General features: G+C 36.7%; 1 protein-coding gene across 35 annotated transcripts in view; it reads right to left on the bottom strand.

The window, feature by feature from the left end:
- The window catches only part of BBX (BBX high mobility group box domain containing), a 363,188-nt gene that overhangs the window by 21,736 nt on the left and 320,785 nt on the right, over positions 1 to 20,667 (bottom strand). For 34 of the 35 annotated variants that reach the window (XM_069069765.1, XM_069069766.1, XM_069069788.1 and 31 more), the window contains 2 exons: positions 14,588 to 14,736; positions 2,923 to 3,012 (listed from right to left, as the gene is read on the bottom strand). In XM_069069765.1, the coding sequence (XP_068925866.1) occupies positions 2,923 to 3,012; positions 14,588 to 14,736 (239 nt within the window). The remainder of the gene's footprint in view (positions 1 to 2,922; positions 3,013 to 14,587; positions 14,737 to 20,667) is intronic. The other variant, XM_069069793.1, reaches the window with a different exon arrangement.

The following is a 20,667-nucleotide window of genomic DNA, read 5'->3' as shown; positions in this document are numbered from 1 at the left end:
ATCATATATATCCTAGATTCAGTCATATGCATGCTCCTAGTTCATTATATACATCCTGAATCCCTTGCTAGCTTGGCTTAAACATATACTTCCAACATCCATCTTGTCAAACATGACATTGATGGGTGGCAGCTTGGTCAGCCCTGACCACTAACTGATTTAGTAACATTTCAAGCCTAAAAACCACACCTCCATGTAGCCCCTTGGGTTATTTCCCAGTGAATTCTGGCCAATACGCCTGCACAGTAGATATTAAAAGTGTATGTTCCTTTAAGAACTGACCACTTCTTAACTCCTCCCTAATCTTGACATGACTCACCTAGTTAGCATATTCGGCACTTGTTATACTATAGAATATCCTATAAAAACTTTAACTGTATTCCTCTAAGGTTGCAGGTTCTCTAAGAACTCTTGCCCGCTGTATAGCTTAACAATAAGTCTTTGCCACCTTGACTTAGAGAATGCTTGGGTCCATGAATTCTTTCCAGACTGCTTTCCAGGTATTCTGATTATTGTGGTTCCTGGACCCCCTGAACTCCTTGATCCCCCCGTCATTTCTCTGGGCCTTAGTTTCTTCACCTGTAGAATGGGGGACTAAATGAACACTTAAGTTTCCTTTTAGTTCTGTTTTGTTCACAAAATTATATGCAGCAGCAATAGGAAGCATCTTAAACAACCTTACAAAATTATATTGGTTCAGAGGCTTAGGACTTGGATATTAGAGTAATTTCAAATATAATAGTGTGATTAACTTTTTAAATAAAGTGAATTGTGGTCCATGGACCTGCTAATTATATTTCCTTACATCACTAAAGCACAGCGTAAGCTTTGTGATCTAGGAAGTCACAAGAACTGGGAGTTAGGCTAGGAAAAGACTCCAAGTCGCCAAGTTTATCAACTTATATTTATATGCATATTTATATGCATATAAATAAACAAACATTTCACCTCTGTGTTATTCCAACTTGGAAAACATCTCAATTCTCATCAATTTAGAAATTATTACAATGTACTCCTGTTAAAAATAATTTAACTAAATATTACAACTAATCTTCTTTCCCATGGGAGCCTACTTTTTTCTCTGAAAATTGTATACAGAAAGCAGTTTTAGAAAATGAACTCAGGACTAATGCTGGCTGGAAGACCATGCAACCTGGATCAATTATATTCTAACCATATTTATATCCACTGAAATATGGAATTTGGAAATGTGCACTTCCTTTTTCAACCTCAGTGAGCTGAATGGTATCAGTTATTTATTTGACCATTTACTGACCTTTTCTAAAAATAATGAAAAAAGGGGAAAGAGAAGGTAAAGCTATTTAGCCTCAGTGCACATATAAATTTTTTTTAATTCAGCTACAGAAACACTTTCATAAAAATAGGAGTCTTATTTCAATGACTGAATTATCAAAATAGCATTCACCAACTAAAAAGACAAAGTAATATTGGAAATGGATTCAGAATAATGCCAAATCAATTTCCTTAATTATAAACTATATGGTTGGGTTAAGGTCATGTTAGCAATTTGGTCAAAGAAACATAAAGATCAGTTCAGAGGGAAACATCATCTACTGAAATACTGCACATAACATTTTTCTACTTGAAGAAAATAGCTTATTAGGGGACACAATAAAATGAAGTAATGTTTGCTATATTATATACAAATATCTACATGCATGAATTATATATAGGTACATATACAACAAGGTCATTCAAAGTAAAGCAACATAAAACATTAAGTCACATAGGTATAAAACGAATGCACAGCCAAGCATGTTCACAATAAATCACGGCAAAAGTATGTGGAGGGAGACAGCAGAGCATGAAGAGAAGGTAGGATGCACAATGTACAACTTTCAGTATATGGGACTACACATGGGCTGGGTAAGAGGTTCAAATTAGAATTTAAGAGAAGCAGCATAGTATAGTGGGGAAAGCACTGGCTTAAGAGTTTAAAAAAAAAAAAAACCTGGGTTCGAGTCCTGGTTTCCTCCCACCAATTCATCCACTGTCATTTTGCCAGTCATGTAAACACTGGCAAATCCCATCACACATCTGAAACTCAGTTTCTTCATCATTAATTTAGGATAAAGGTATTTTACTACCTTCCTTACAGGGTTCTCACAAGGAAGGTACTATATAAATTGTAAAGCATAAAGAAAGAATAACTTAGTATTATTGCTATTAAGAGAAACAAGATTTAACCAGAAAGAGAAATTAATCTTAAGATGGGTCAGAACTAATTCAGGAACCCAGTAAGCTAACAGAAATGAGGCCAGTGCTTTAAGGAGAGAAATAAGTCTATAGGAGTATTTTAGGAGACAACAAAATTTGGAGGAATTGGAAAGGGAAATCTGATCTATGATGAACCATGGAGATAAGTAAAGAAAAGAACTGAAGTAAAAAATAGGGATTGGGAGAAAGGAGCACCCCACCCACCCACCCCTCCAAGACAAGGACTCCGTAAGACACTTTTACATGAATATTACTTGTGACAACTGACAAAAATTGGAAAAATGAGGTCAAGGAAAGAGATGATAAAGGCATGGATGAAAGCTTGAGAAACATTTTTAATTTAAAAAAAATTACAATGTGATAACAGATGAAGTGAAAACTTGGGAGATGCAAAAGAGATTTCAGGATCCATAGACCACCTTCCCATCCAACCTCCCTCCCCCATCCCCCCAAAAATAAAGATAAGGTAGGATTTGAGTCTTGGGTGGCTGGGATTTTGGTGAAGGAGATCCTTCTAACCAGTCAACCTTACACCTTGGAGAATATTTTTATTATGACTGAGCCAGGAGCTGATGAAGATGAGGCAAGCAGAAAAGGAAGGAAAAGGGAAGGACTGGCTGCAGAGAAGAATGTATTCGGATAGGTGTCCGAGAAACCTTAATGAAGGGTGGAATTCACCAGTACCTTTTTCCGGAACATTAGGCTTCTCCTTTTTGTGCTTATATTTGCTGACAATTTTGTGGAATAGGTTCTTTTTCTGAGACTGGAATGAACCTACAGACAATATTAATATAAATACATTTTTAATGAGCAATCTTTTGTAAAACAGAGAAGTATCTTTCGATCTCAAACGCTCACCCCAACCCCCCCCACCCAAATGAGCCCAATGAGACATCCTCTAATGGAAGAACAGGTAACAAACCTCTCCCTCTTTGGACACTGAAAGGGTGAATGTTTCTGCCTAGGAACCTACTGTGAAGAGACTTTCTTTAAGACTAATACAGACTGGGCTTCCCCAAGCAGAAACCACACAGGATGTAGGAAGTAGAATTACATCCCATAGCTTTTAAGAAAGGCTGTTAGAAACACAGGGGCTTTAGCCTGTAGTCTGAACAAAGATTCTGTTCGTAAGAACAAATAAAACACCACAAAGGAAAGAACAGTGTGAGTGTAATCTTTCCTGGCTTGCTGAGGAATTATACTAAGATGACTTTTGGCTTTTCACAGAGAGCAAGTTATCTTTTCAAGACATCTACTGACCTCATAATAACTGACAACTTTTCTTTTAAGTTATAACGGGAGGAATGAAGGAAGATATTACAGAAAAGAAGGAATGATTTTTGAAACATCAAAATTTTTCCCAGGTTATTCTTTTTGTGGGGGGGGGGAGAGGGAGGAAGGAGGGAAGGGAAGGAGATAGGAAGGAGATGGAAGAGGTTCCTGTGAAAATCTGTTTAGGCAGTCTTTGTTTCATCAGACAGCAAAGAACTGAGCATTTCAGATATTAATCAGAAAAAAAAAAACTAAAGTAGTATTAGCTTCCCAAAATTAATCACATTTTTATAGCTTATTGAGTACTTCAGGGTATTCTGTTTTCTATATAGTGGCTTTTATGTTACAGATGAAGTTGCTGTTCCTGACTTACCATCAGACTATTTTTCTCCATTTGTAGTGATATGGCTGGTTAGGGTTTGATAGATTAGAAACCGTGCCCATGCTCACTTTCAACAAGGTAAGCAAGGGAAAAAGTATTGTCTGTGTCTGTATGTATTGTGTCTGTGTCTGTGTGTACTGTGTCTGACAGGTGTATAAGAGGAACACACACACATCAAGTCTATATGCTATAGATATATCTGTACAAGCTCAATCAATATACTTCACATTTAAAGAACAGGAAATTGTCCTGACAATCAGTTTAACATGGTACTGATGTAAAATCAGATTCTATGTCAATGAAGACAAAAGGAAGGAGAGAGTTTTGAAATCCCTCAAGATCTTTTAGATATTAATTACTTAAATATATAAAATGATTTTTAAAATATTCTATAGTAACGGTTAACAAAGAAGGGAAAGAGAATAAGCATTAAGTGCCTACTGTGTGTTAGGCACTGTATTAAGTACCATATGGTTATTATCTCATTTGATCCTTACAGGAATATTGTGAGGTAGGTGCTATTATGATCCTCATTTTACAGCTGAGGAAACTGAGGCAGACAGAAATTAAGTGACTTGCCCAGGGTTATACAAGTGTCTAAGGCTGGGTTGGAATTTAGGTCTTCCTGACTCTAGGCCCAAGGCTTTATTGTGCCACCTAGCTGCCTTTAAATAAAGAAATAACTTCTATGTTCATTACAATTTAGAAGAGGGATCCTTAACCTTTTCTGTGTCAAGGATCCCCTTTAGCAAACTGGTGAAACCTACATACTCCTCCTCAGTATAATGTTTGTAACTTCTCCCAATTAGTGTTAATAATGAATATTCTGTGAAGTGGTTGCATTATTTGAATTCACTGCATATCTCTACTGGGCTGGAACAAACAACTATAATTTAAATAATTATATCTTTGAATGCTTAAAGTTCAAATAGACGTTAACCACTTTTATAGTATGGATCTTGCTTTATGTAAATTTGCATTATGCAAATTTGACGTTATGTAAAGAATTCTGAAAGCAATCTGCATTTTGAACCTTGGCTGGGTGCTCCAAGACCTCTACCACCACCACCATCAAAAATAAACCTAAACCCCAGCCCCGCCTTCCAACCCCTCAATACCCTTCCAAGTGAAGCAGAAGAACTAATGTGGAAAGGCCTTTGCTGCCTGTTCTGGATTGGAGGCTTGGTTTGAGACCTTCAGAGAGAGAGCGGGAAGACCTCTGCCCTGCTCTGCTCACATGTCCACCCCTTGTCCCCACACATCTGTCTGCCCAAGTACTCATGTCATTCCTGGCTCACATCCTCCTACTCCTCAGTCTCTAGCCCCCACATGTCCTCAAATTATGTGTCAGTTCCTTCTGTCCACTGGCTGCCCCTTTCCTATCTACCTCCCTTCCCCACATTTGTAGGGAAATCTGCATTACATAAAAATCACTTTACTTAAGAGGTCTATGGAAAGGCTCACTTACATAAAGTGAGAACTGTCAGTAATTGGTACCTAGATGTAAAGTATAAAATATCACAGAGGAAACCAAAGATTAGTGACCCCATGAAATCTATTCCTGGACCTACATCATGGACCTCAGGTTAAGAACCCGTGATCTAGAGAGACATAAGGAGGGAGAAAACAGCTCTAGAATAAAGATGCAGTGTATAAAAATAGGCACAAAAATCATATCATGTATGGAATGATAGGTCAGATAGTGAAGAAGAAAAGGCCGAAAGCGTAAGACCTGAGAAAAGCTATGAGAATTCTAAACAGTACAATTTACCCAAGGACAATGCTAAAGGTGGATCTTGTCAGTTTTAACATGAAAAAAGGTCACTGTTTGGGATTTAATAAATGGAAGAGGTTTTTTTTTTATAAACTTATTCTTGACTACCTTTTTAACTTGCTCCATCCATGCCCAGCCCCCCTGGAAAAAATATATAAATAAAATCTGTCCTTGAAAACTGAAATGAGTTACACAGTTGAGTGCAAACTGTAATGGAACAACTCCAGAGCCAAGAAGTGAATTTTTGTTGTTGCTCAGTTGTTTCAGTCGTGTCCGACCTTTCATGACCCCATTTAGGCTTTTCTTGGCAAAGAAATAAGAGAATAGCTATGTTTTTGTGCACCACTGTTAGATACACAGTCTAAAGAATGTGAAATCAAGTTATGAGCATTACATATAAAGAAATTTATCCAAGTTTTTATTCCCCCACCTCCTTTTAATTGTTGGGTTTTTTCACTACACAGAGTTGTTGTTTAGTCCTTTCAGTCATATTCAACTCTTCATGACCCACTTTGGAGTTTTCTTGGCAAAGATACTGAAGTAGCTTGCCATTTTCTTTTCCAGTTCATTTACAGATGGGAAAACTGAAGCAAACACAGTTAAGTGACTTGCTCAGGGTCACACAGCTACTAAGTGTCTGAGGCTGGATTTGAATTCGGGTCTTCCTGACTCCAGGCCCGGTACTCTATCCATTGTACCATCTAGCCACCCCTTGAGCTAGAATAGTAAGTAAGTAATTAGAAGAGAACAGGAGGGAAATCTTAGTCACTGAGGAAATATGAGAAAAGACAAACAAAAAAAGCTTTTATAAGGAATCATCCTGGTTCTGAGAAGCAAAAGCTTGTTATCATGAAATAGTCATGTGCCCTATTACTTCCATTTACCTTGTACTCAACTCCATATTCATTCTGCTATTCAACGGGAACATGTAAGAGAGTCTCAAGTCCTAGGTCTTAGATCCAAGCTATTTCAAATTAAGGCTTAGTGAACAAATTGGGCTCAACAGCTCCATAAACATTTACTGTAATACTTGTCCACTGATTCATTCCTTGTCATAGACAGATAGATAGATCTGTATGTGTATTAATCACATAAAGGGCAGCCAGGTGGCACCATAGTACACAGAGCTCTGGGCCTTAAGTCAGAAAAACTCTCTTCATGAGTTCAAATCTGGCCTCAGACACTTACTAGCGTGCCTCAGTTTCCTCATCTGTAAAATGAGCTAGAGAAGGAAATGGCAAACCCCTCTAGTATCTTTGTCAAGAGAACCTCAAATGAGGTCACAGACAGTCAAACATGACTGAAATTCAACAACAACGACACCTCCCTGGGTTGTTGTGAAGATCAAATGAGATAAAAATTGTAAAGCACTTAGCACATTATAATTTAGTAGATATGGATATTAGCAATCATTATCATTATCTACTAAATTATAATCTCCACAAGGGTTTAAACAGTGTCTTTTTCATCCTTGGATTCTTCTTCCCCTGGTCCTCAGCACCATAAGCGCTTAATATTTACTGAATATGTAACTTGTGAGTTTTGGCAAAGGTATCTGTTCGGTCCTCTGCAATCTAAGAAGATGTGAGGTATTTTCTTCAACTGCCTTTCCAACCATCATGCATTCAGAGTAAATGAGGTAAGGGCAGGAAAGGCTAGATAGAAACACATCATCCCTAATACCCTATTTACTAAAAGGACATGGTCATAAAATATCAGCCAAGAGTATAGCAGTTAATGGCTTCATAAAAATAGAGTGAACAGAATCTAACTAAGGTATAACTAAAGCTCCATGAATATTCTATACTTTTAGGAAAAAAGACATCATTAGTAAATAAAAAGTGCTGACACTTGGCAGTTAGTGGAATGGTAGCCAAGAAAATAAAACAACAACCAGTTGGCTCAATTACTCCAAGAGATAAACACTGAGGAGAATAAACATTTCCCTACCTATTTGCTTTTTCCTTTTTTATGACACATCATAGTAAAAGGATCTATTTTATAGGTTATAAGGGTCATTTACTCAAAAGTAAATAAGAGCCAGGCTACTAATACTTTAGTGGTCAGGAGGCACCTCCCAGTTATCCTCTGCTGGGACAGATGAGTTCTAAATCCTCTGAATCATTAATAAGATGCAAAAAGAATAGCAGGTATCAAAAACAACAGAATTTTCCCTGCACCCACTCTGAATTATCCTTGGGAAAGCAGTGCCATGTTTTAGTTAATGGTATTCAATGAAGGGCAATTTTTAGCATTATCTCTTTCTCATGAAGATTTCATAGGCAACTGTAAACATGTACCTTAAGTAAGTATGTACATTACTCAGAAGCACACTGAAAAGCATTTTCAAGGAAGGAAATTACAATATTTACAACAATTAATGCTTTAATACTAACTTCTAGGACTTGGTAACAAAAACCCTATATACAGGTACATCATTCCTTCCTATCTTCCCCGCACAAGACACTAGCATCACTAGACACAGTCACTAATTTGATGCTCAAACATATTCCTAGAGGGATGGGAGATGGCAGCCAGAGCAAAATTAATGGAGCTAGAAGAAAGCGACAGGTGGGCTTCTTGGTTCTGAAAGGGAGCAAATCTTTGGGGGATGCAAGGTAATAAGTGGGTTATTATGAACTGAAAAACATATTATTCCCAAACTATCATGCTGAAATCCAGGCTTTCTGCTATTTGAGGCTTAAAAATAAACGCCAGTTTAAAAATAAAAAGAGCTTTCCTAAATGTGAACTTTTGGTTTTAAATTCTTGCCTATGTACAGTGCCTATTTAAATACTCAGTGGCCAATTAACATTTCCACATAGCTCTAGAGAGTTATAAAATGTCTCCAGAGACCACATTTAAGTTACAGCAAACATAGGCTTTCTCCTGAGGATGTTACAAAAACAATTTTTTTTTTTAAAGTAGCTCTCCAGGGAATGTGGTGAATATAGATGAATATTTTGTAGTTATATGCTGTAGTGGCACCCCAGAACTGCAGATTGGGGGAAAACAAAGTCATACCATAAGATGAGAGGAAAGAAAAGGTTGTGCCATGAATGTAGGTAGTCTTCCAGAAGCATTAACTTTTTAAGGAATTGCTCAAAACAGACATGTTTGGTATTTGGAGCACTATAGCAAAAATTAGGAACATTTATCAGTGAATTAGCATAATATGGTGATTTAGAAGGCTCCCACGTAGGTGAACTAATTGGGCCTTGCTTTTTCTTTACTCTAGTTGAAAATAAATATGTTAGGCATAGCTGTAATGATGGAATGGTTTTGAACACGGAAATATTATAATTCTATGATTTTAAGTGACAAAAAGATTAGAGGTCTTGCTCACTCTCCCATTTTGGGGAGGGGATGGATGTAGAGGGAAATAATGATATGGATCCAGTAAAATAATGAATACCTCTGGGATAGGTATATTGTCAGTTGCTTCTGACTTCTGTAATGGTGGATATGCTGCTCCAGTATCAGACCCCTGACAGATGAGACTGCGCTGAGCCCAATTAAGGCAGAATGAAGAGGTGGTTCCATTATTGCTTAGTTCTCTGGCTACCTAAGGAGTCTGAAAATATCTTTTGTATGAATTGCAAGGGATTCCACTCTGGATTGGGGTTGTTAACAAATCATAGAAGTCTGGTTCTAACACTGGAACAATATGAAGGTGGATTTGTATGCCCAGAGGGTATGTATGAATGTATATAGACTGGGTTGTCTGGGCCACAAGAGGTGGTCACAATTGCCTAATTAATCAGGTTGGTTTTGCAAGCATTAGAAGAAATTCTTATTTAGAGAAAAACAGGGTTTCCCTGAGTTATGGTATGGTATGTTCTAAATTGACCACAATTCTAAAAAAGAGATGATATGCTCCATTCTTAATCTGTTAGCCCTACTACCTTTATTTCTCATTCCACTTTCTAATTCCTCCCTTTTTTTCTCCTGGATTTTTTCAATCAGTTACAGTCTTGAAGTATTAATGCATTAAAGGTATAGGTGTGGATTAATATGGTGTTGCTGTGTTTGCCCTTCATTTTCAAAGAGGACCCTGGTATCAGGGAAATGATGACATGACTTGCAGCTGACTTTGATTTGAGTAAGGGAGGGCTGTGCAAGGTCACCAGCCTCACTTTTTCCTTCAGAGCCATCTGGGTCCAGTGACCAGATATTCCTCAGGATGACTGGAGATGACCCAGGATGCAATATGGTGAGAGAGAAAGAGAAAGAGGAGGGAAAAAACAAAACAAAACAAAATAAAGTCCCTCAAGGTATTCTGGACTAAAGTCAAAGGAACAATATGAAGAGGCAAAGTAGAAATGAAGAGAACACAACCAAAAGATCACAATGTTCATTTAAATAAATACTCTGCACTCAACTGGAGACTTATCCACTTCAAATAACAATTCTTAAAACAATTTGTAAGGAACTTTGACTCAGATATTTTTGAAAGTCAACATATTTGAAGTATTTATGACATATTTAACATATGTCATAATTTATAGTCACAATTAAATATAGACCTTTAGTAAAAACTAAGGACTCCATATTTTAAAAGGAAATGCATGAACATGGAGCATGTAGAAAACGCAAACTTAAAAGGCTGAAAAAATAAGGTTAAGTGATCGGGTGGCATATTTGTTTGCTCTGGGTTCCTTCAATTAAAGTCAACAAGTGAACATGCATCTACTGATTGCTTCCAATGGACCCAAGTCCATATTGTCTACTATATGCTAAATATGAGAATATATGGAATCATTAAATTGTTGCAAGTTGTTCAAAAAATTTTTAAATTTGTACTTGGAACTATATTTTTCCTCTAATTCTGTCATAAAGTTGGAAAGATTATATTAAAATAAAAATAAATCACATAATGAAATAAAATAAAAATACTTATATATAAATTTCATTGTAAACATTTTATATTCATAAAAATTTTTAAAAATATTTAAAAGAGACAATTCATTCCTGTTCCTGTGCCTAGATCCCTCTCGACAGCTGGGACACATCACTTGCCATTTCACTCACTTGTTCAGACCAGGAGGACTGGGCCTAATCATAAGAAAACATTAAAGAGGTTTGCAGAGACCTCTGAGGAGATAATGTCTAGGAAGGAGCTAGGACATCCTCATCATCTTTCAAGTGGTCTGTCTCTTCCACTCTCAACTGCCACATAGTTCAGTGAGAAGGCTGTGGATTTTTAATCACTTGATAAAAGAATCTGAGTTTCTGGAATGATTTCTGACAGAGTTCATTCTGGCTCAATAAAGGATCTACAGAGGGAGAGACTGATTACCTGCAGTGCCACATGCCGGTGAGATCACTGGCAGAACTCAGTACCAGGCAAGTTTAACAACAAAAATTCCATAAATTTGGATCTAAAATAACAAATGTAGAATAATTTCTTTAGGTGGCATGGTATAATATATCGTTAGAAAGACCAAGAACCAGGATGCCTTGTGGTTCAAGTTCTGTTTCTGACATGTACTGGCTGTGTGACCTTGGGCAAGTGACAAGCCTATAGAGCTTGTTACTTCTGGGCTCTAGGACCATAAATTGCAGAGATGATGCCAACATGCATTGGTAGTGTTACCTCGCAACACTCTCTTTACCAATGAAACCACAGGTGCAGTCCTTATTCCTTATCCTTATTGAAAAATTCAATATAATCTACAATATCTGTATAGCTTTCTCTATATAACTGTAATACAATAAACATTAAATAAAAACAATAAAAATAGGAGCAAGGGGACAAATGAACAGAATGCTATGATACATAGTACCCTAGATGGACAATGGATAGAGCAGCAGGCCTGGAATCAAGAAGATGTGAGATCAAATATGACCTCAGATATTTATTAGCTGGGTGACTCTGGGTAAGTCACTTACCCCTGTTTACCCCAGTTGCCTCATCTGTAAAATGAGCTGGAGAAGGAAATGGAAAACCACTCCAGTATCTTTGTCAAGAAAACCCTAAACTGGGGGGGCGGCTAGGTGGTGCAGTGAATAGAGTACCAGCCCTGGAGTCAGGAGGACCTGAGTTCAAATCCGGTCTCAGACACTTGACACACTTACTAGACGTGTGACATCAGGCAAGTCACAACCCCAATTACCCTCCAAAAAGCCAAACAAACAAACAAAAAACCCCCAAACCGCCAACAAAACCCTAAATGGGGTCACAGAAAGTCAGACGTGACTGAAACGACTGAAGAACAGCAAAAATGCTATGAACATTTTATTTTACAAAAAAGCTAAGGGGTTCAGATCCCATAAAAAAACCTCTCTCTTTTTCCCCCCACTACAGAGCAGCTGATTATGGAGCAGCTGGTGCAGTAATTCCATTAATAACTTGTAGACTAGTATACTAGTGCTATGTTGGCATCCCAATATCAAATTATAATCAGTCACAAACATATTTCTATAATTAGTTTGCTAAATACTGCCTATATTATTTAATTCCTGCTTTAAAAAAACCAACAACAAGTACTATACTTCTCTCAATCTAAGTCAGAGTAAATAGCAAGGAGAGAAACAGTCATGAAAATTTTAGAGAAATCTAAACTTCCATATTATACACAAGAACATCTGAAGATTTGTAGTTTGGGAGTATACTGTTTCAGGGCAAAGGAGGAATAAGATAAGAGTATACCATGAAGTACCATCTGTTAATAAGAGGAAAGGCAACATGATACAATCTCTGCTGGTATATGAAAATAGCAGAATATAGACAACCAAGCCCCCAAAGAGGATTTTATACAAGACATTAGAAAACAAATCCTAACTCACAGGTGGCCATGTTGGTATACACTCTATAAATATGGTAAAACCAAACAAAAACCCTAAACCTCTTATGCCACCTTCCATTCACTAACTTTAAAATACTGTGCTGTCTCAAATGAGAATACATTCTATGTAACAATAATTTAAAGCCTATTTTTCACTTCTGTGAAAGTTGGTAATTCCAAGTCTAAAAATAATTGGGGCTAAAAAAAAACAACTCACAAAATCATCTAGTCTTGCCTGTTGGACCATCCTCTCTTATTCTGCTTTTATAGAGAAGCACAATTTCCCTTGGTAACCCCATTATCATACATAACTATCCATCTGTTAAAAGTTTCTCTTTGTACCTAGTGTAGACTTCTTGGATGACCTAGTTCCAACTCTGCTTCATTTTCCCAAATCAGATGTTATGGAAGCAAACTTAGTGTATACACCAGCAATTCTTTTGGTTTTTTTATTCAGAAAACTAATCTTTATTAATCAGCTGAGGAACCTGAATCAACTCTTACCTTTTACTGATCAAATAGTAATTTTAACTTTCTCCTCCCCAATCCTAACAAAATCATGAAAACCTAATTATTTAAAGTCATTCAGGTCTTCTTTTTTCTTTTTTCTGAGTTTGAACCTGGACTTTAATCTGAACTTTTTTGTCATTAGTCCAGTTCTCATCCCCAAAAGGTTTTTCTGGTCTCTGTGGTCAGGGTTAATATAAAAATATATTTTAACTGCTCCTATATAACCCTTAACATGACCTGTCTCTCCAGGCTCTCCAAATCTATGTTTGCAAAATTCCAGGAAAAAGAAAGAAAAGAATACATTAAAAATTAAAATGACATCATGCAAAAAGTGAGGACTGATCTTCTATGGTTTAAACAAAGGTATTCCAGACAGACAACAGGCTTCAACAAAAGACATTCAGTTAATTTCCTGATGAATGGCATGCACATTGGTATATAGAGCCAGATGTTGAATAACTAAGGAAGCTGTGTTAAGATTTACAATGTTTTACTGATTTACTAGAATTCTGATCTTTAGAGATTAGGGGTTCCTGTTCCAGCTAGTCCATTGTATTAAGTTCACCTTTAGGGGAAAAAAAAATCTGAGTCTATCAAGTTTTGAGTGAAATATTTATAGCAGAAAGAAAGACATGTGTTGCTCTAACATAGCCCAGGCTTGGTAATGTGTACTATAACTTAGTAAAAAGAGTAATGATTCAGTAGAGGAAAGAACTGAATTCAAATGCTGGCTCTGACATTTACTAGGCACAGTTCAGTTGAAGAAGTCATGTGATTTCTCTAAGCCTCAGTTCCTACATTCATAAAATGAGGGTGATAAGGCACACTCTACCTCATATTGTTATTAGGAGGAAATTATTCTTCAACATATGAGTTGTTTAATTTAATAACTTAAAACACATTCCCAATCTATTACACAGAAGTAATTTGGCACAACTGAGTATTAGGATTTGCCGTACATAAAACTGATAATTTTTAAATTTAGCTTTTTCTGATAAGGAAGAAATTTATTTCCTTAAGTAGGGAAGGGTAAAATAAAAAGATTTTCTCAAATTACAAAGCTAATACAATAGCTGAGTCAACATACTTGGAACATCAATGTTATATTCACTTGATCAATGTTGCCAGTATGAGATTGCTTCTATTCATTTGACAGACATAATTACCAGGGTAATAAATCTCTTGTTTTATAGTTTCAGTTAGTCTTATATAGGTGTTAACTCACATAGCTATGACTTATGTGCAGCAGCAAAATTCTATTCAAGCAGCAGTTTCTGCTCAAGAAAGCCTCAGTATTACAAAGTAAGGCTAATCTGAGGGTCAGGATAGTCAAGAATTTATATAAACTGCGGTTTAAAAAAGAAGTGTTGAATGCTTCTTTGATTGAAAGCAAAGATTGGAAAGCAAAAAAAAACCTCAAACAAAACAACAATAGAGGAGAACAAAGAAAAAAGCCTTTAGAAAAGAATAAAACAGAAAACAACTTGGAAAATGATCAACAATATGAACAATCTCCCTGCCTCACTACTAACTCTAGTATTATGTGAGTCAAGGAAGCAGGATTTCAGAAGACAATTTATTATAGAGTCTGACAGTGCTGCAGAAAACTATGGCACATCTAACCTTTGCTGGTTTTAGTCTGTTCTGATGAAACATTTCCAGTCTTCTTCTTTTTTCTTGGAACAGATACACTTTTCCGGTCAAATGTGACAGGACTGTATTGAGGGAGGCTATTGAATTTTTTTTCAAATTCTTCTTCCAGCTTTGCTAAGCTAATGGAAGGGGAAGAAAAAAAATCAAACAGCATGTGAAGCACATGGTTTCAAACAAATAGAGGAAAAATATGTTAACAAACATATCATCTGAAAGAAATAGAGAACCTTTTTTGTGACCCTGGGAATAAAAATACTATCTGTGGATTTTAGGTAGGAAAAAAAAAGCAAAACAAAACTAGAGAACAGATTTTGCTCAGGATGTTTACCAATAACATTTTTTGGGGAAATATTCATGACATTGTATCGCATGCTTTGGAAATGAACTGAAACATTTTAAAGTCTAAAATATCATCCTATTATTTTGAAATACCTACAGTATTACTGTATTTTTTTATCTTCTCAAGGGATAGGGGAGAGGGTGAAGGGAGGGAGAGAATTTGGAACTGAAAATTTTAAAAAATTGCTAAGGCATTTACTGAATTACTATGCCTTCCTTTTCTTGATTAACTTTAATTCATCCTGTGTATATATATCTTGTTTGTACATAGTTATTTGCATATTGTCTCCCCTGTTAGACTGTGACATCCTCAAGAACAGCTATTGGTTTTGACTTTTCCCTAGGGCAGGGGTATGGAACCAGTGGTGTCAAGGCCACATGGGGCCCCCTCTAGGCTACAGGTTTCCCACCTGCCCTACTGCCCAGCACATCACAGGTGCTTAATAGATACTTGGTGAATGACTAAATTACTCAGGTGATACACAGGGGAGTTTTAAAATACATTTGTTTTTAAGTCTTTTGTCTTTAGCAAAGGTGAATTCCTCAAAAATTAAGGCTGCAGACCAACAGCACCAAAAGGGCATGTTCTCTGTGTGTTTTTGTCTTTTTTTTTTTTTTTTGCTTTTTGGAGGAGGCAGGGCAGGGAAATTGGGGTTAAGTGACTTGTCCAAGGTCACAAGGTTAGTTAAGTGTTAAATGCCTGAGGCTGGATTTGAACTCCAGTCCTCCTAACTCCAGGGCCAGTGCTCTATTCACTGTGCCACCTAGCTGCCCCTGTGTTTTGTCTTTTATAACTACTACATTGTTGTTTAGTATTTTTTCAGGTGTGTCCAACTCTATGTTGAGTATTTGGGGTTTTCTTGGCAAAGATACTGAAGTGGTTTGCCATTTCCTTCTCTAGTACATTTTACAGATGAGGAAACTGAAGCAAACAGGGTTAAGTGACTTGCCCAGTGTCACACAGCTAATAAGTGTCTGAGGCCAAATTTGAACTCAGGTCTTCCTGACTCCAGGCCTGGTGCTCTATCCTCTGTGCCACCTAGCTGCCCAAACTCATACATACTGGTGTGTATGTGTGCATGTGAGTGTATGTGTGTTACATACACACAAATAATTTTATAGCAGTAGGCTTTTAAATATAATGCTTTTTTTTTTGTGAGAAAAAAGGGAAAAACAATTTTGAAAATAAAATAGGGGCCGCTAGGTGGTGGCATGGTGAATAGAGCACCAGCCCTGGAGTCAGGAGGAACTGAGTTCAAATTCGGCCTCAGACACTTAACACAAAAACTAGCCATGTGACCTTGGGCAAATCACTTAACCCTGATTTCCCTACCTTCCCCCTCCAAAAGGCAAAACAAACAAACAAAAAAGGCAAACAATAAAATATACTAAAGAGCTAACAAAAGAAAGGGACTAGGACTTTCAAATTTGTTTTTAAAAGCATTATACAGGAAGCAATGCAACTTTACCCAAGATGATCCTCGGAAATGTTGCATCAATGGTTGGGAGGTCCTCTTATTGATTTTGACATATCTGGTGGTAATTCTACAGTACATACAGTATCATTGCTTGCTGCTGGCTTTAAATCTGGTGAAATTTAACTCAAAAGCAACCTGGGCAGATAGAGAGGCTGGAGAACCATGATGTTTGATGCTCTTAGGTTGCAAAAACCCATGAAACTGTTTTCATACAGGGAAAATAAAATTCTACAGCAAACAGAACAATGGGATAGGTTGTATCCTATTAAGATACAACCTTTTTAATTTTTCCCTCACTGGAAGGAAAGGGTAAATGTGATATAAGTTTACAGCAAAGATATGAGTATCCTTTGGGGTTACTGAGTCAAGGATCAACTTGATACCTTGTTGGCAGTAATTCATGTAATAGCAAAATAATTATAATGGGAAATCCCTGGATAAAGAGCCTGAAGGGGGAGTATCACAGAAGTATCAGAGACTGACCAGGCTTAAGGAGAAATTCCTACCAGTCAGAAATCCTCAAGCCTGCACTCCACTGTTAGCCTAAATTATCAGGAGCCTTGCTATAACCTGGTTTGGCAGGCAAGGAGAAAGAACTGCATCCCTGTGTCTAAAATATTCTCTTCTCAGCCTCCCATTAACCTGGGAGGAAGCTTCCCTCTTTGGTGAGTGAAATGAGTTGAGTGTTCAAGAGTTTTCTGTCACAAACCTACTGTATGATCTTGGTCTTAAAAAATGCATTTCCCCTCTCTCTTTCCCTCAGTATGCTCAGCTAGAGAATGAGGGACCTGAACTAGATAAAGGATTTCTTAACCTTGATTCCATGAACTTGTTTTTAAAGTATTTTGATAACTGAAACAAATTATCATAAAATACTGAAAAACTAGAAGAGACCATAGAGAAATAATCTAATAATTCTCTTTCAGTATAATTGGTTTCTTTTGTAACCCTATGTATTTTATTCTTCTGCATTTAAATAAATATTATGAAAAGGGATCCATAACACACAAAAAAGGTTAAAAATCCATGGATTAGATTATCTCTCTAAGTTCCCTTCTGGTTTCAATATCTTATGATAAACTGCTTCAGTTTAAAAATGATCTCAATTTTGGAGGAATGGAACCATATGAGAAGTCACAGTTCAATGAGAAAGCAAAGTAGCGGGGATGGGAGTGGGACACTATTACCTACGTTCAAGGGAAGCAGTGCAGGAAAAGGATGTTATATATTGTGGCTGACAGGTTTTTTCTTCCTAGGCTAAGAATGTATGTTAAGCCTAATGGAAATCAGCTTTTCATGTGAGTGATGGACCTCTTAAAGACAAAAGCTAACTGTAGGTAATATGGCTTACAAAATGTTTTTACAAGTTAAATGCATGAAAGAGAGACATAATTAGGAAAACTTAATGAGTGTGTGTGTGTGTGTGTTGTGTGTAAGGGTGAGAGGAAGGTAAGTGGGCTTCTGTTTTCTTTGCAGAAGTTTGTCAAGCTATAACTGAGGTAAGAAAGTATATGGACAAATAATTTCCTAAGTTTAAAGGTTAAAATGCTTATATCAATAATTCTCAGGGAATTATAACACACCCACCACCATTTATCATTATTTAAAGTGGACAAATTCTAAACCAGGAAGTGCCAAACGATCCAGTGTGTCAAATTCTACCTTAATGAATAAAAATTCAGGAAACAAAAATCTTCCTTAAAGAAAAAGACAAACCCTATTCTTGATTTAAGTCTGGAGATGAAATAATTTGTCATTAATATACAAATGGGCATGAGCTCTTTACAAACAGAGAGAACCCATGTATCAATTTCTTTTGGGGAGCCACATTTCTAAGATAAAATTTATCTTTTCCTGTAACTAAAAAATGCTTAGTTAAAGCATCTCTGTGTGTTGTCGTTTCCTTAAATGAGGAAAATGGAGCTTTCTGCTAGGAAGTCATAATTCCTACTCCTCTCTTCTGGTAATCTGTTCCTAAATAGTGTCTAAAACTTTACATGTATCTTTCTTTGGCACAGAGTACCATCTAGTAGTGGTAGATATCTGAAAAGGCACATGGCATTGACCCAAAGCACTCAGCCTTTTTTTTTTTCTTTTCTTGGTAACATTACATTTAACAATGCCTTTGGGTCAGGAGTAATGTGAAAATGTCAATGGTACTATTTTAAATGTGATGGTAAATCTAATTACACTTAGTTTGGATTTTAAAAAAATAAGAGGAATGAAATAAATTATCTGAACCTTTAGAAGCCATTACTTAAAATAATTTCTTCCCTTTTCATTTTATGATAAAATACAGTCTTGGTGAAGGGCTTAAGAAACATTCTTGCAAAAGATCAGTTGAAAGGACTGAATTGTTTAGCCTGGAGAAGTATTTGAAAGGTTGTCATGCAGAAGTGGGGTCAGACTTATTCTAGGTCCCACAGGGCAGTACTAGCAACACTGGGTAGAAGCTGCAAATAGGAAATTTCAGGCTTGATGTAAGGAATAACTCCTATAACTAGTCTATCCATCTAAACATGGAAAGGACAACCACAAAGGGTAATGGATTCTCCCTCAGAGGATGTCTTCAAGCAAAGGCTGGGATGATGACTTGGTCAGGTAAGCTGTAGAAAGAATTTTTGTTCAGGTACGGATTGGAGTAAAAAGTCTCTGAGATTCTGTGATTAAATCTAACCTTAGATTATAAGACACTAAATGGATATCATTCTGTTACTGTTCTTTCATCAACATAATATGTAGTTACTTTTAAATATACTCAATACATTGCAGCAACTGCATAAAATGAGCGTGAATACAAACATATTGATAAAGAATTCTGCCACTTTGTGGTACACACAAAAAAGGCCCCTTATTTTTATTCAATTTGTTCTCTTCCAATTGGACTCCTGAAAAATCCTTAAGGATTTTTTGGCAGTGGGACAACTGAATAGGCGGATTTCTTTTCTTACCACCATGGACAAAGTAGCATGACACTGCTAATTTAATAACTCAATTTCTACTCATGGCCCCAGGAATTGCTTCTCTGTGGCTCTAACATTATAATTTGAACAATTCTTAATTATTTTTACCTTGATTTAATATTACTATCTCATATCACATTTTGTAATAGGAAGCTCCCCCTTAACCTTGAAGAAAGATCAACCAACTTTTGTTCCCTTGTTCATTTTACACCAAAAAGATGTTTAAAATAAAATAAAGGCGGATGAAGGAGTGATTTTAATTTCCTTTTCTTTTTCCTGTAGTTGTTTACTCATACAGCAGAATGGCATGGATTTATCTACTAGATTAAGCTCCTATGGCTTTTTCCCTCCACTATATTTCATAGCAGCCTAGAATTTTAAAGCTCCAAGTGAATTTAAAAGATAACCTGGTCCAAATTGCTCATTTTTTGCATGAGGAAACTGGATTGCCATGTTTTTGCCTGGCTTTGTATCCCTAGTGCTTAGCACAGGCCCTGGCACAGAGCACTTCAAAAATGTTTGTTGATTGAGTATCCTCTGATTTCAAAGACGACAAAGTCTCCAAGGTCATACAATCAGTCAGTGGACTAGAAACTATGTCTAAGACTACATTCTACATCTAGAATCAGGACTAGAATCTATGTCTCCTGATCAGAGCTCCATCAGTCATACTAGCCTATTGTTCTTGTGTTCTTGAAACACTGGTCCAGCCCCCAACCACCAAAATGAATAATTCTTCAAAATACTTAATGATAATTTTTTTTAAGCAATTGGGGTTAAGTAACTTGCTCAAGGTTACACGGCCAGTTATTTCTGGGTGTGGTGCTAAGTATCTGAGCCTGGATTTGATCCCCAGGTCCTCGCGACACTGGAGCCGGTGCTCTTACTCGTTGAGCCACCTGGCCACCCCACTTAATGATAATTTAATGTTTTGTGGAAATACACAGTGAGGTTGAAAGACTTCAGACAGCAATTCTCTGTGCAGATCAATGTGATAATCTACCATGAGTTCAGAAGACTAATGGTAAAGCATCTCTTCTTTTCAGCAGAGATGTGGTGGTCTGGAGGTATGAAATGAGGCACATATTTTTAGACATGGCCAACGATTTGTTTTGTCTGACTAAGAAAATTACAAAGGAAGGCTCTATTGATGGTAGTGGTTGAAAATAACAGTGATTAAAAAAATCATCAATAAGAAATTAAGAAAAAAAGATTGTGATACTGAGTACCATTTGTGCTATGTGCCCTCTCTGCCTAAAGTAATGATTCT

This window comes from Petaurus breviceps, unplaced genomic scaffold (assembly GCF_028583685.1).
Source record: "Petaurus breviceps papuanus isolate PSGF00001 unplaced genomic scaffold, PetGlider_PUasm1.0 90792, whole genome shotgun sequence".
Taxonomy (NCBI): Eukaryota; Metazoa; Chordata; class Mammalia; order Diprotodontia; family Petauridae; genus Petaurus; species Petaurus breviceps.
This window is presented reverse-complemented; position numbering and strand designations above follow the sequence as displayed.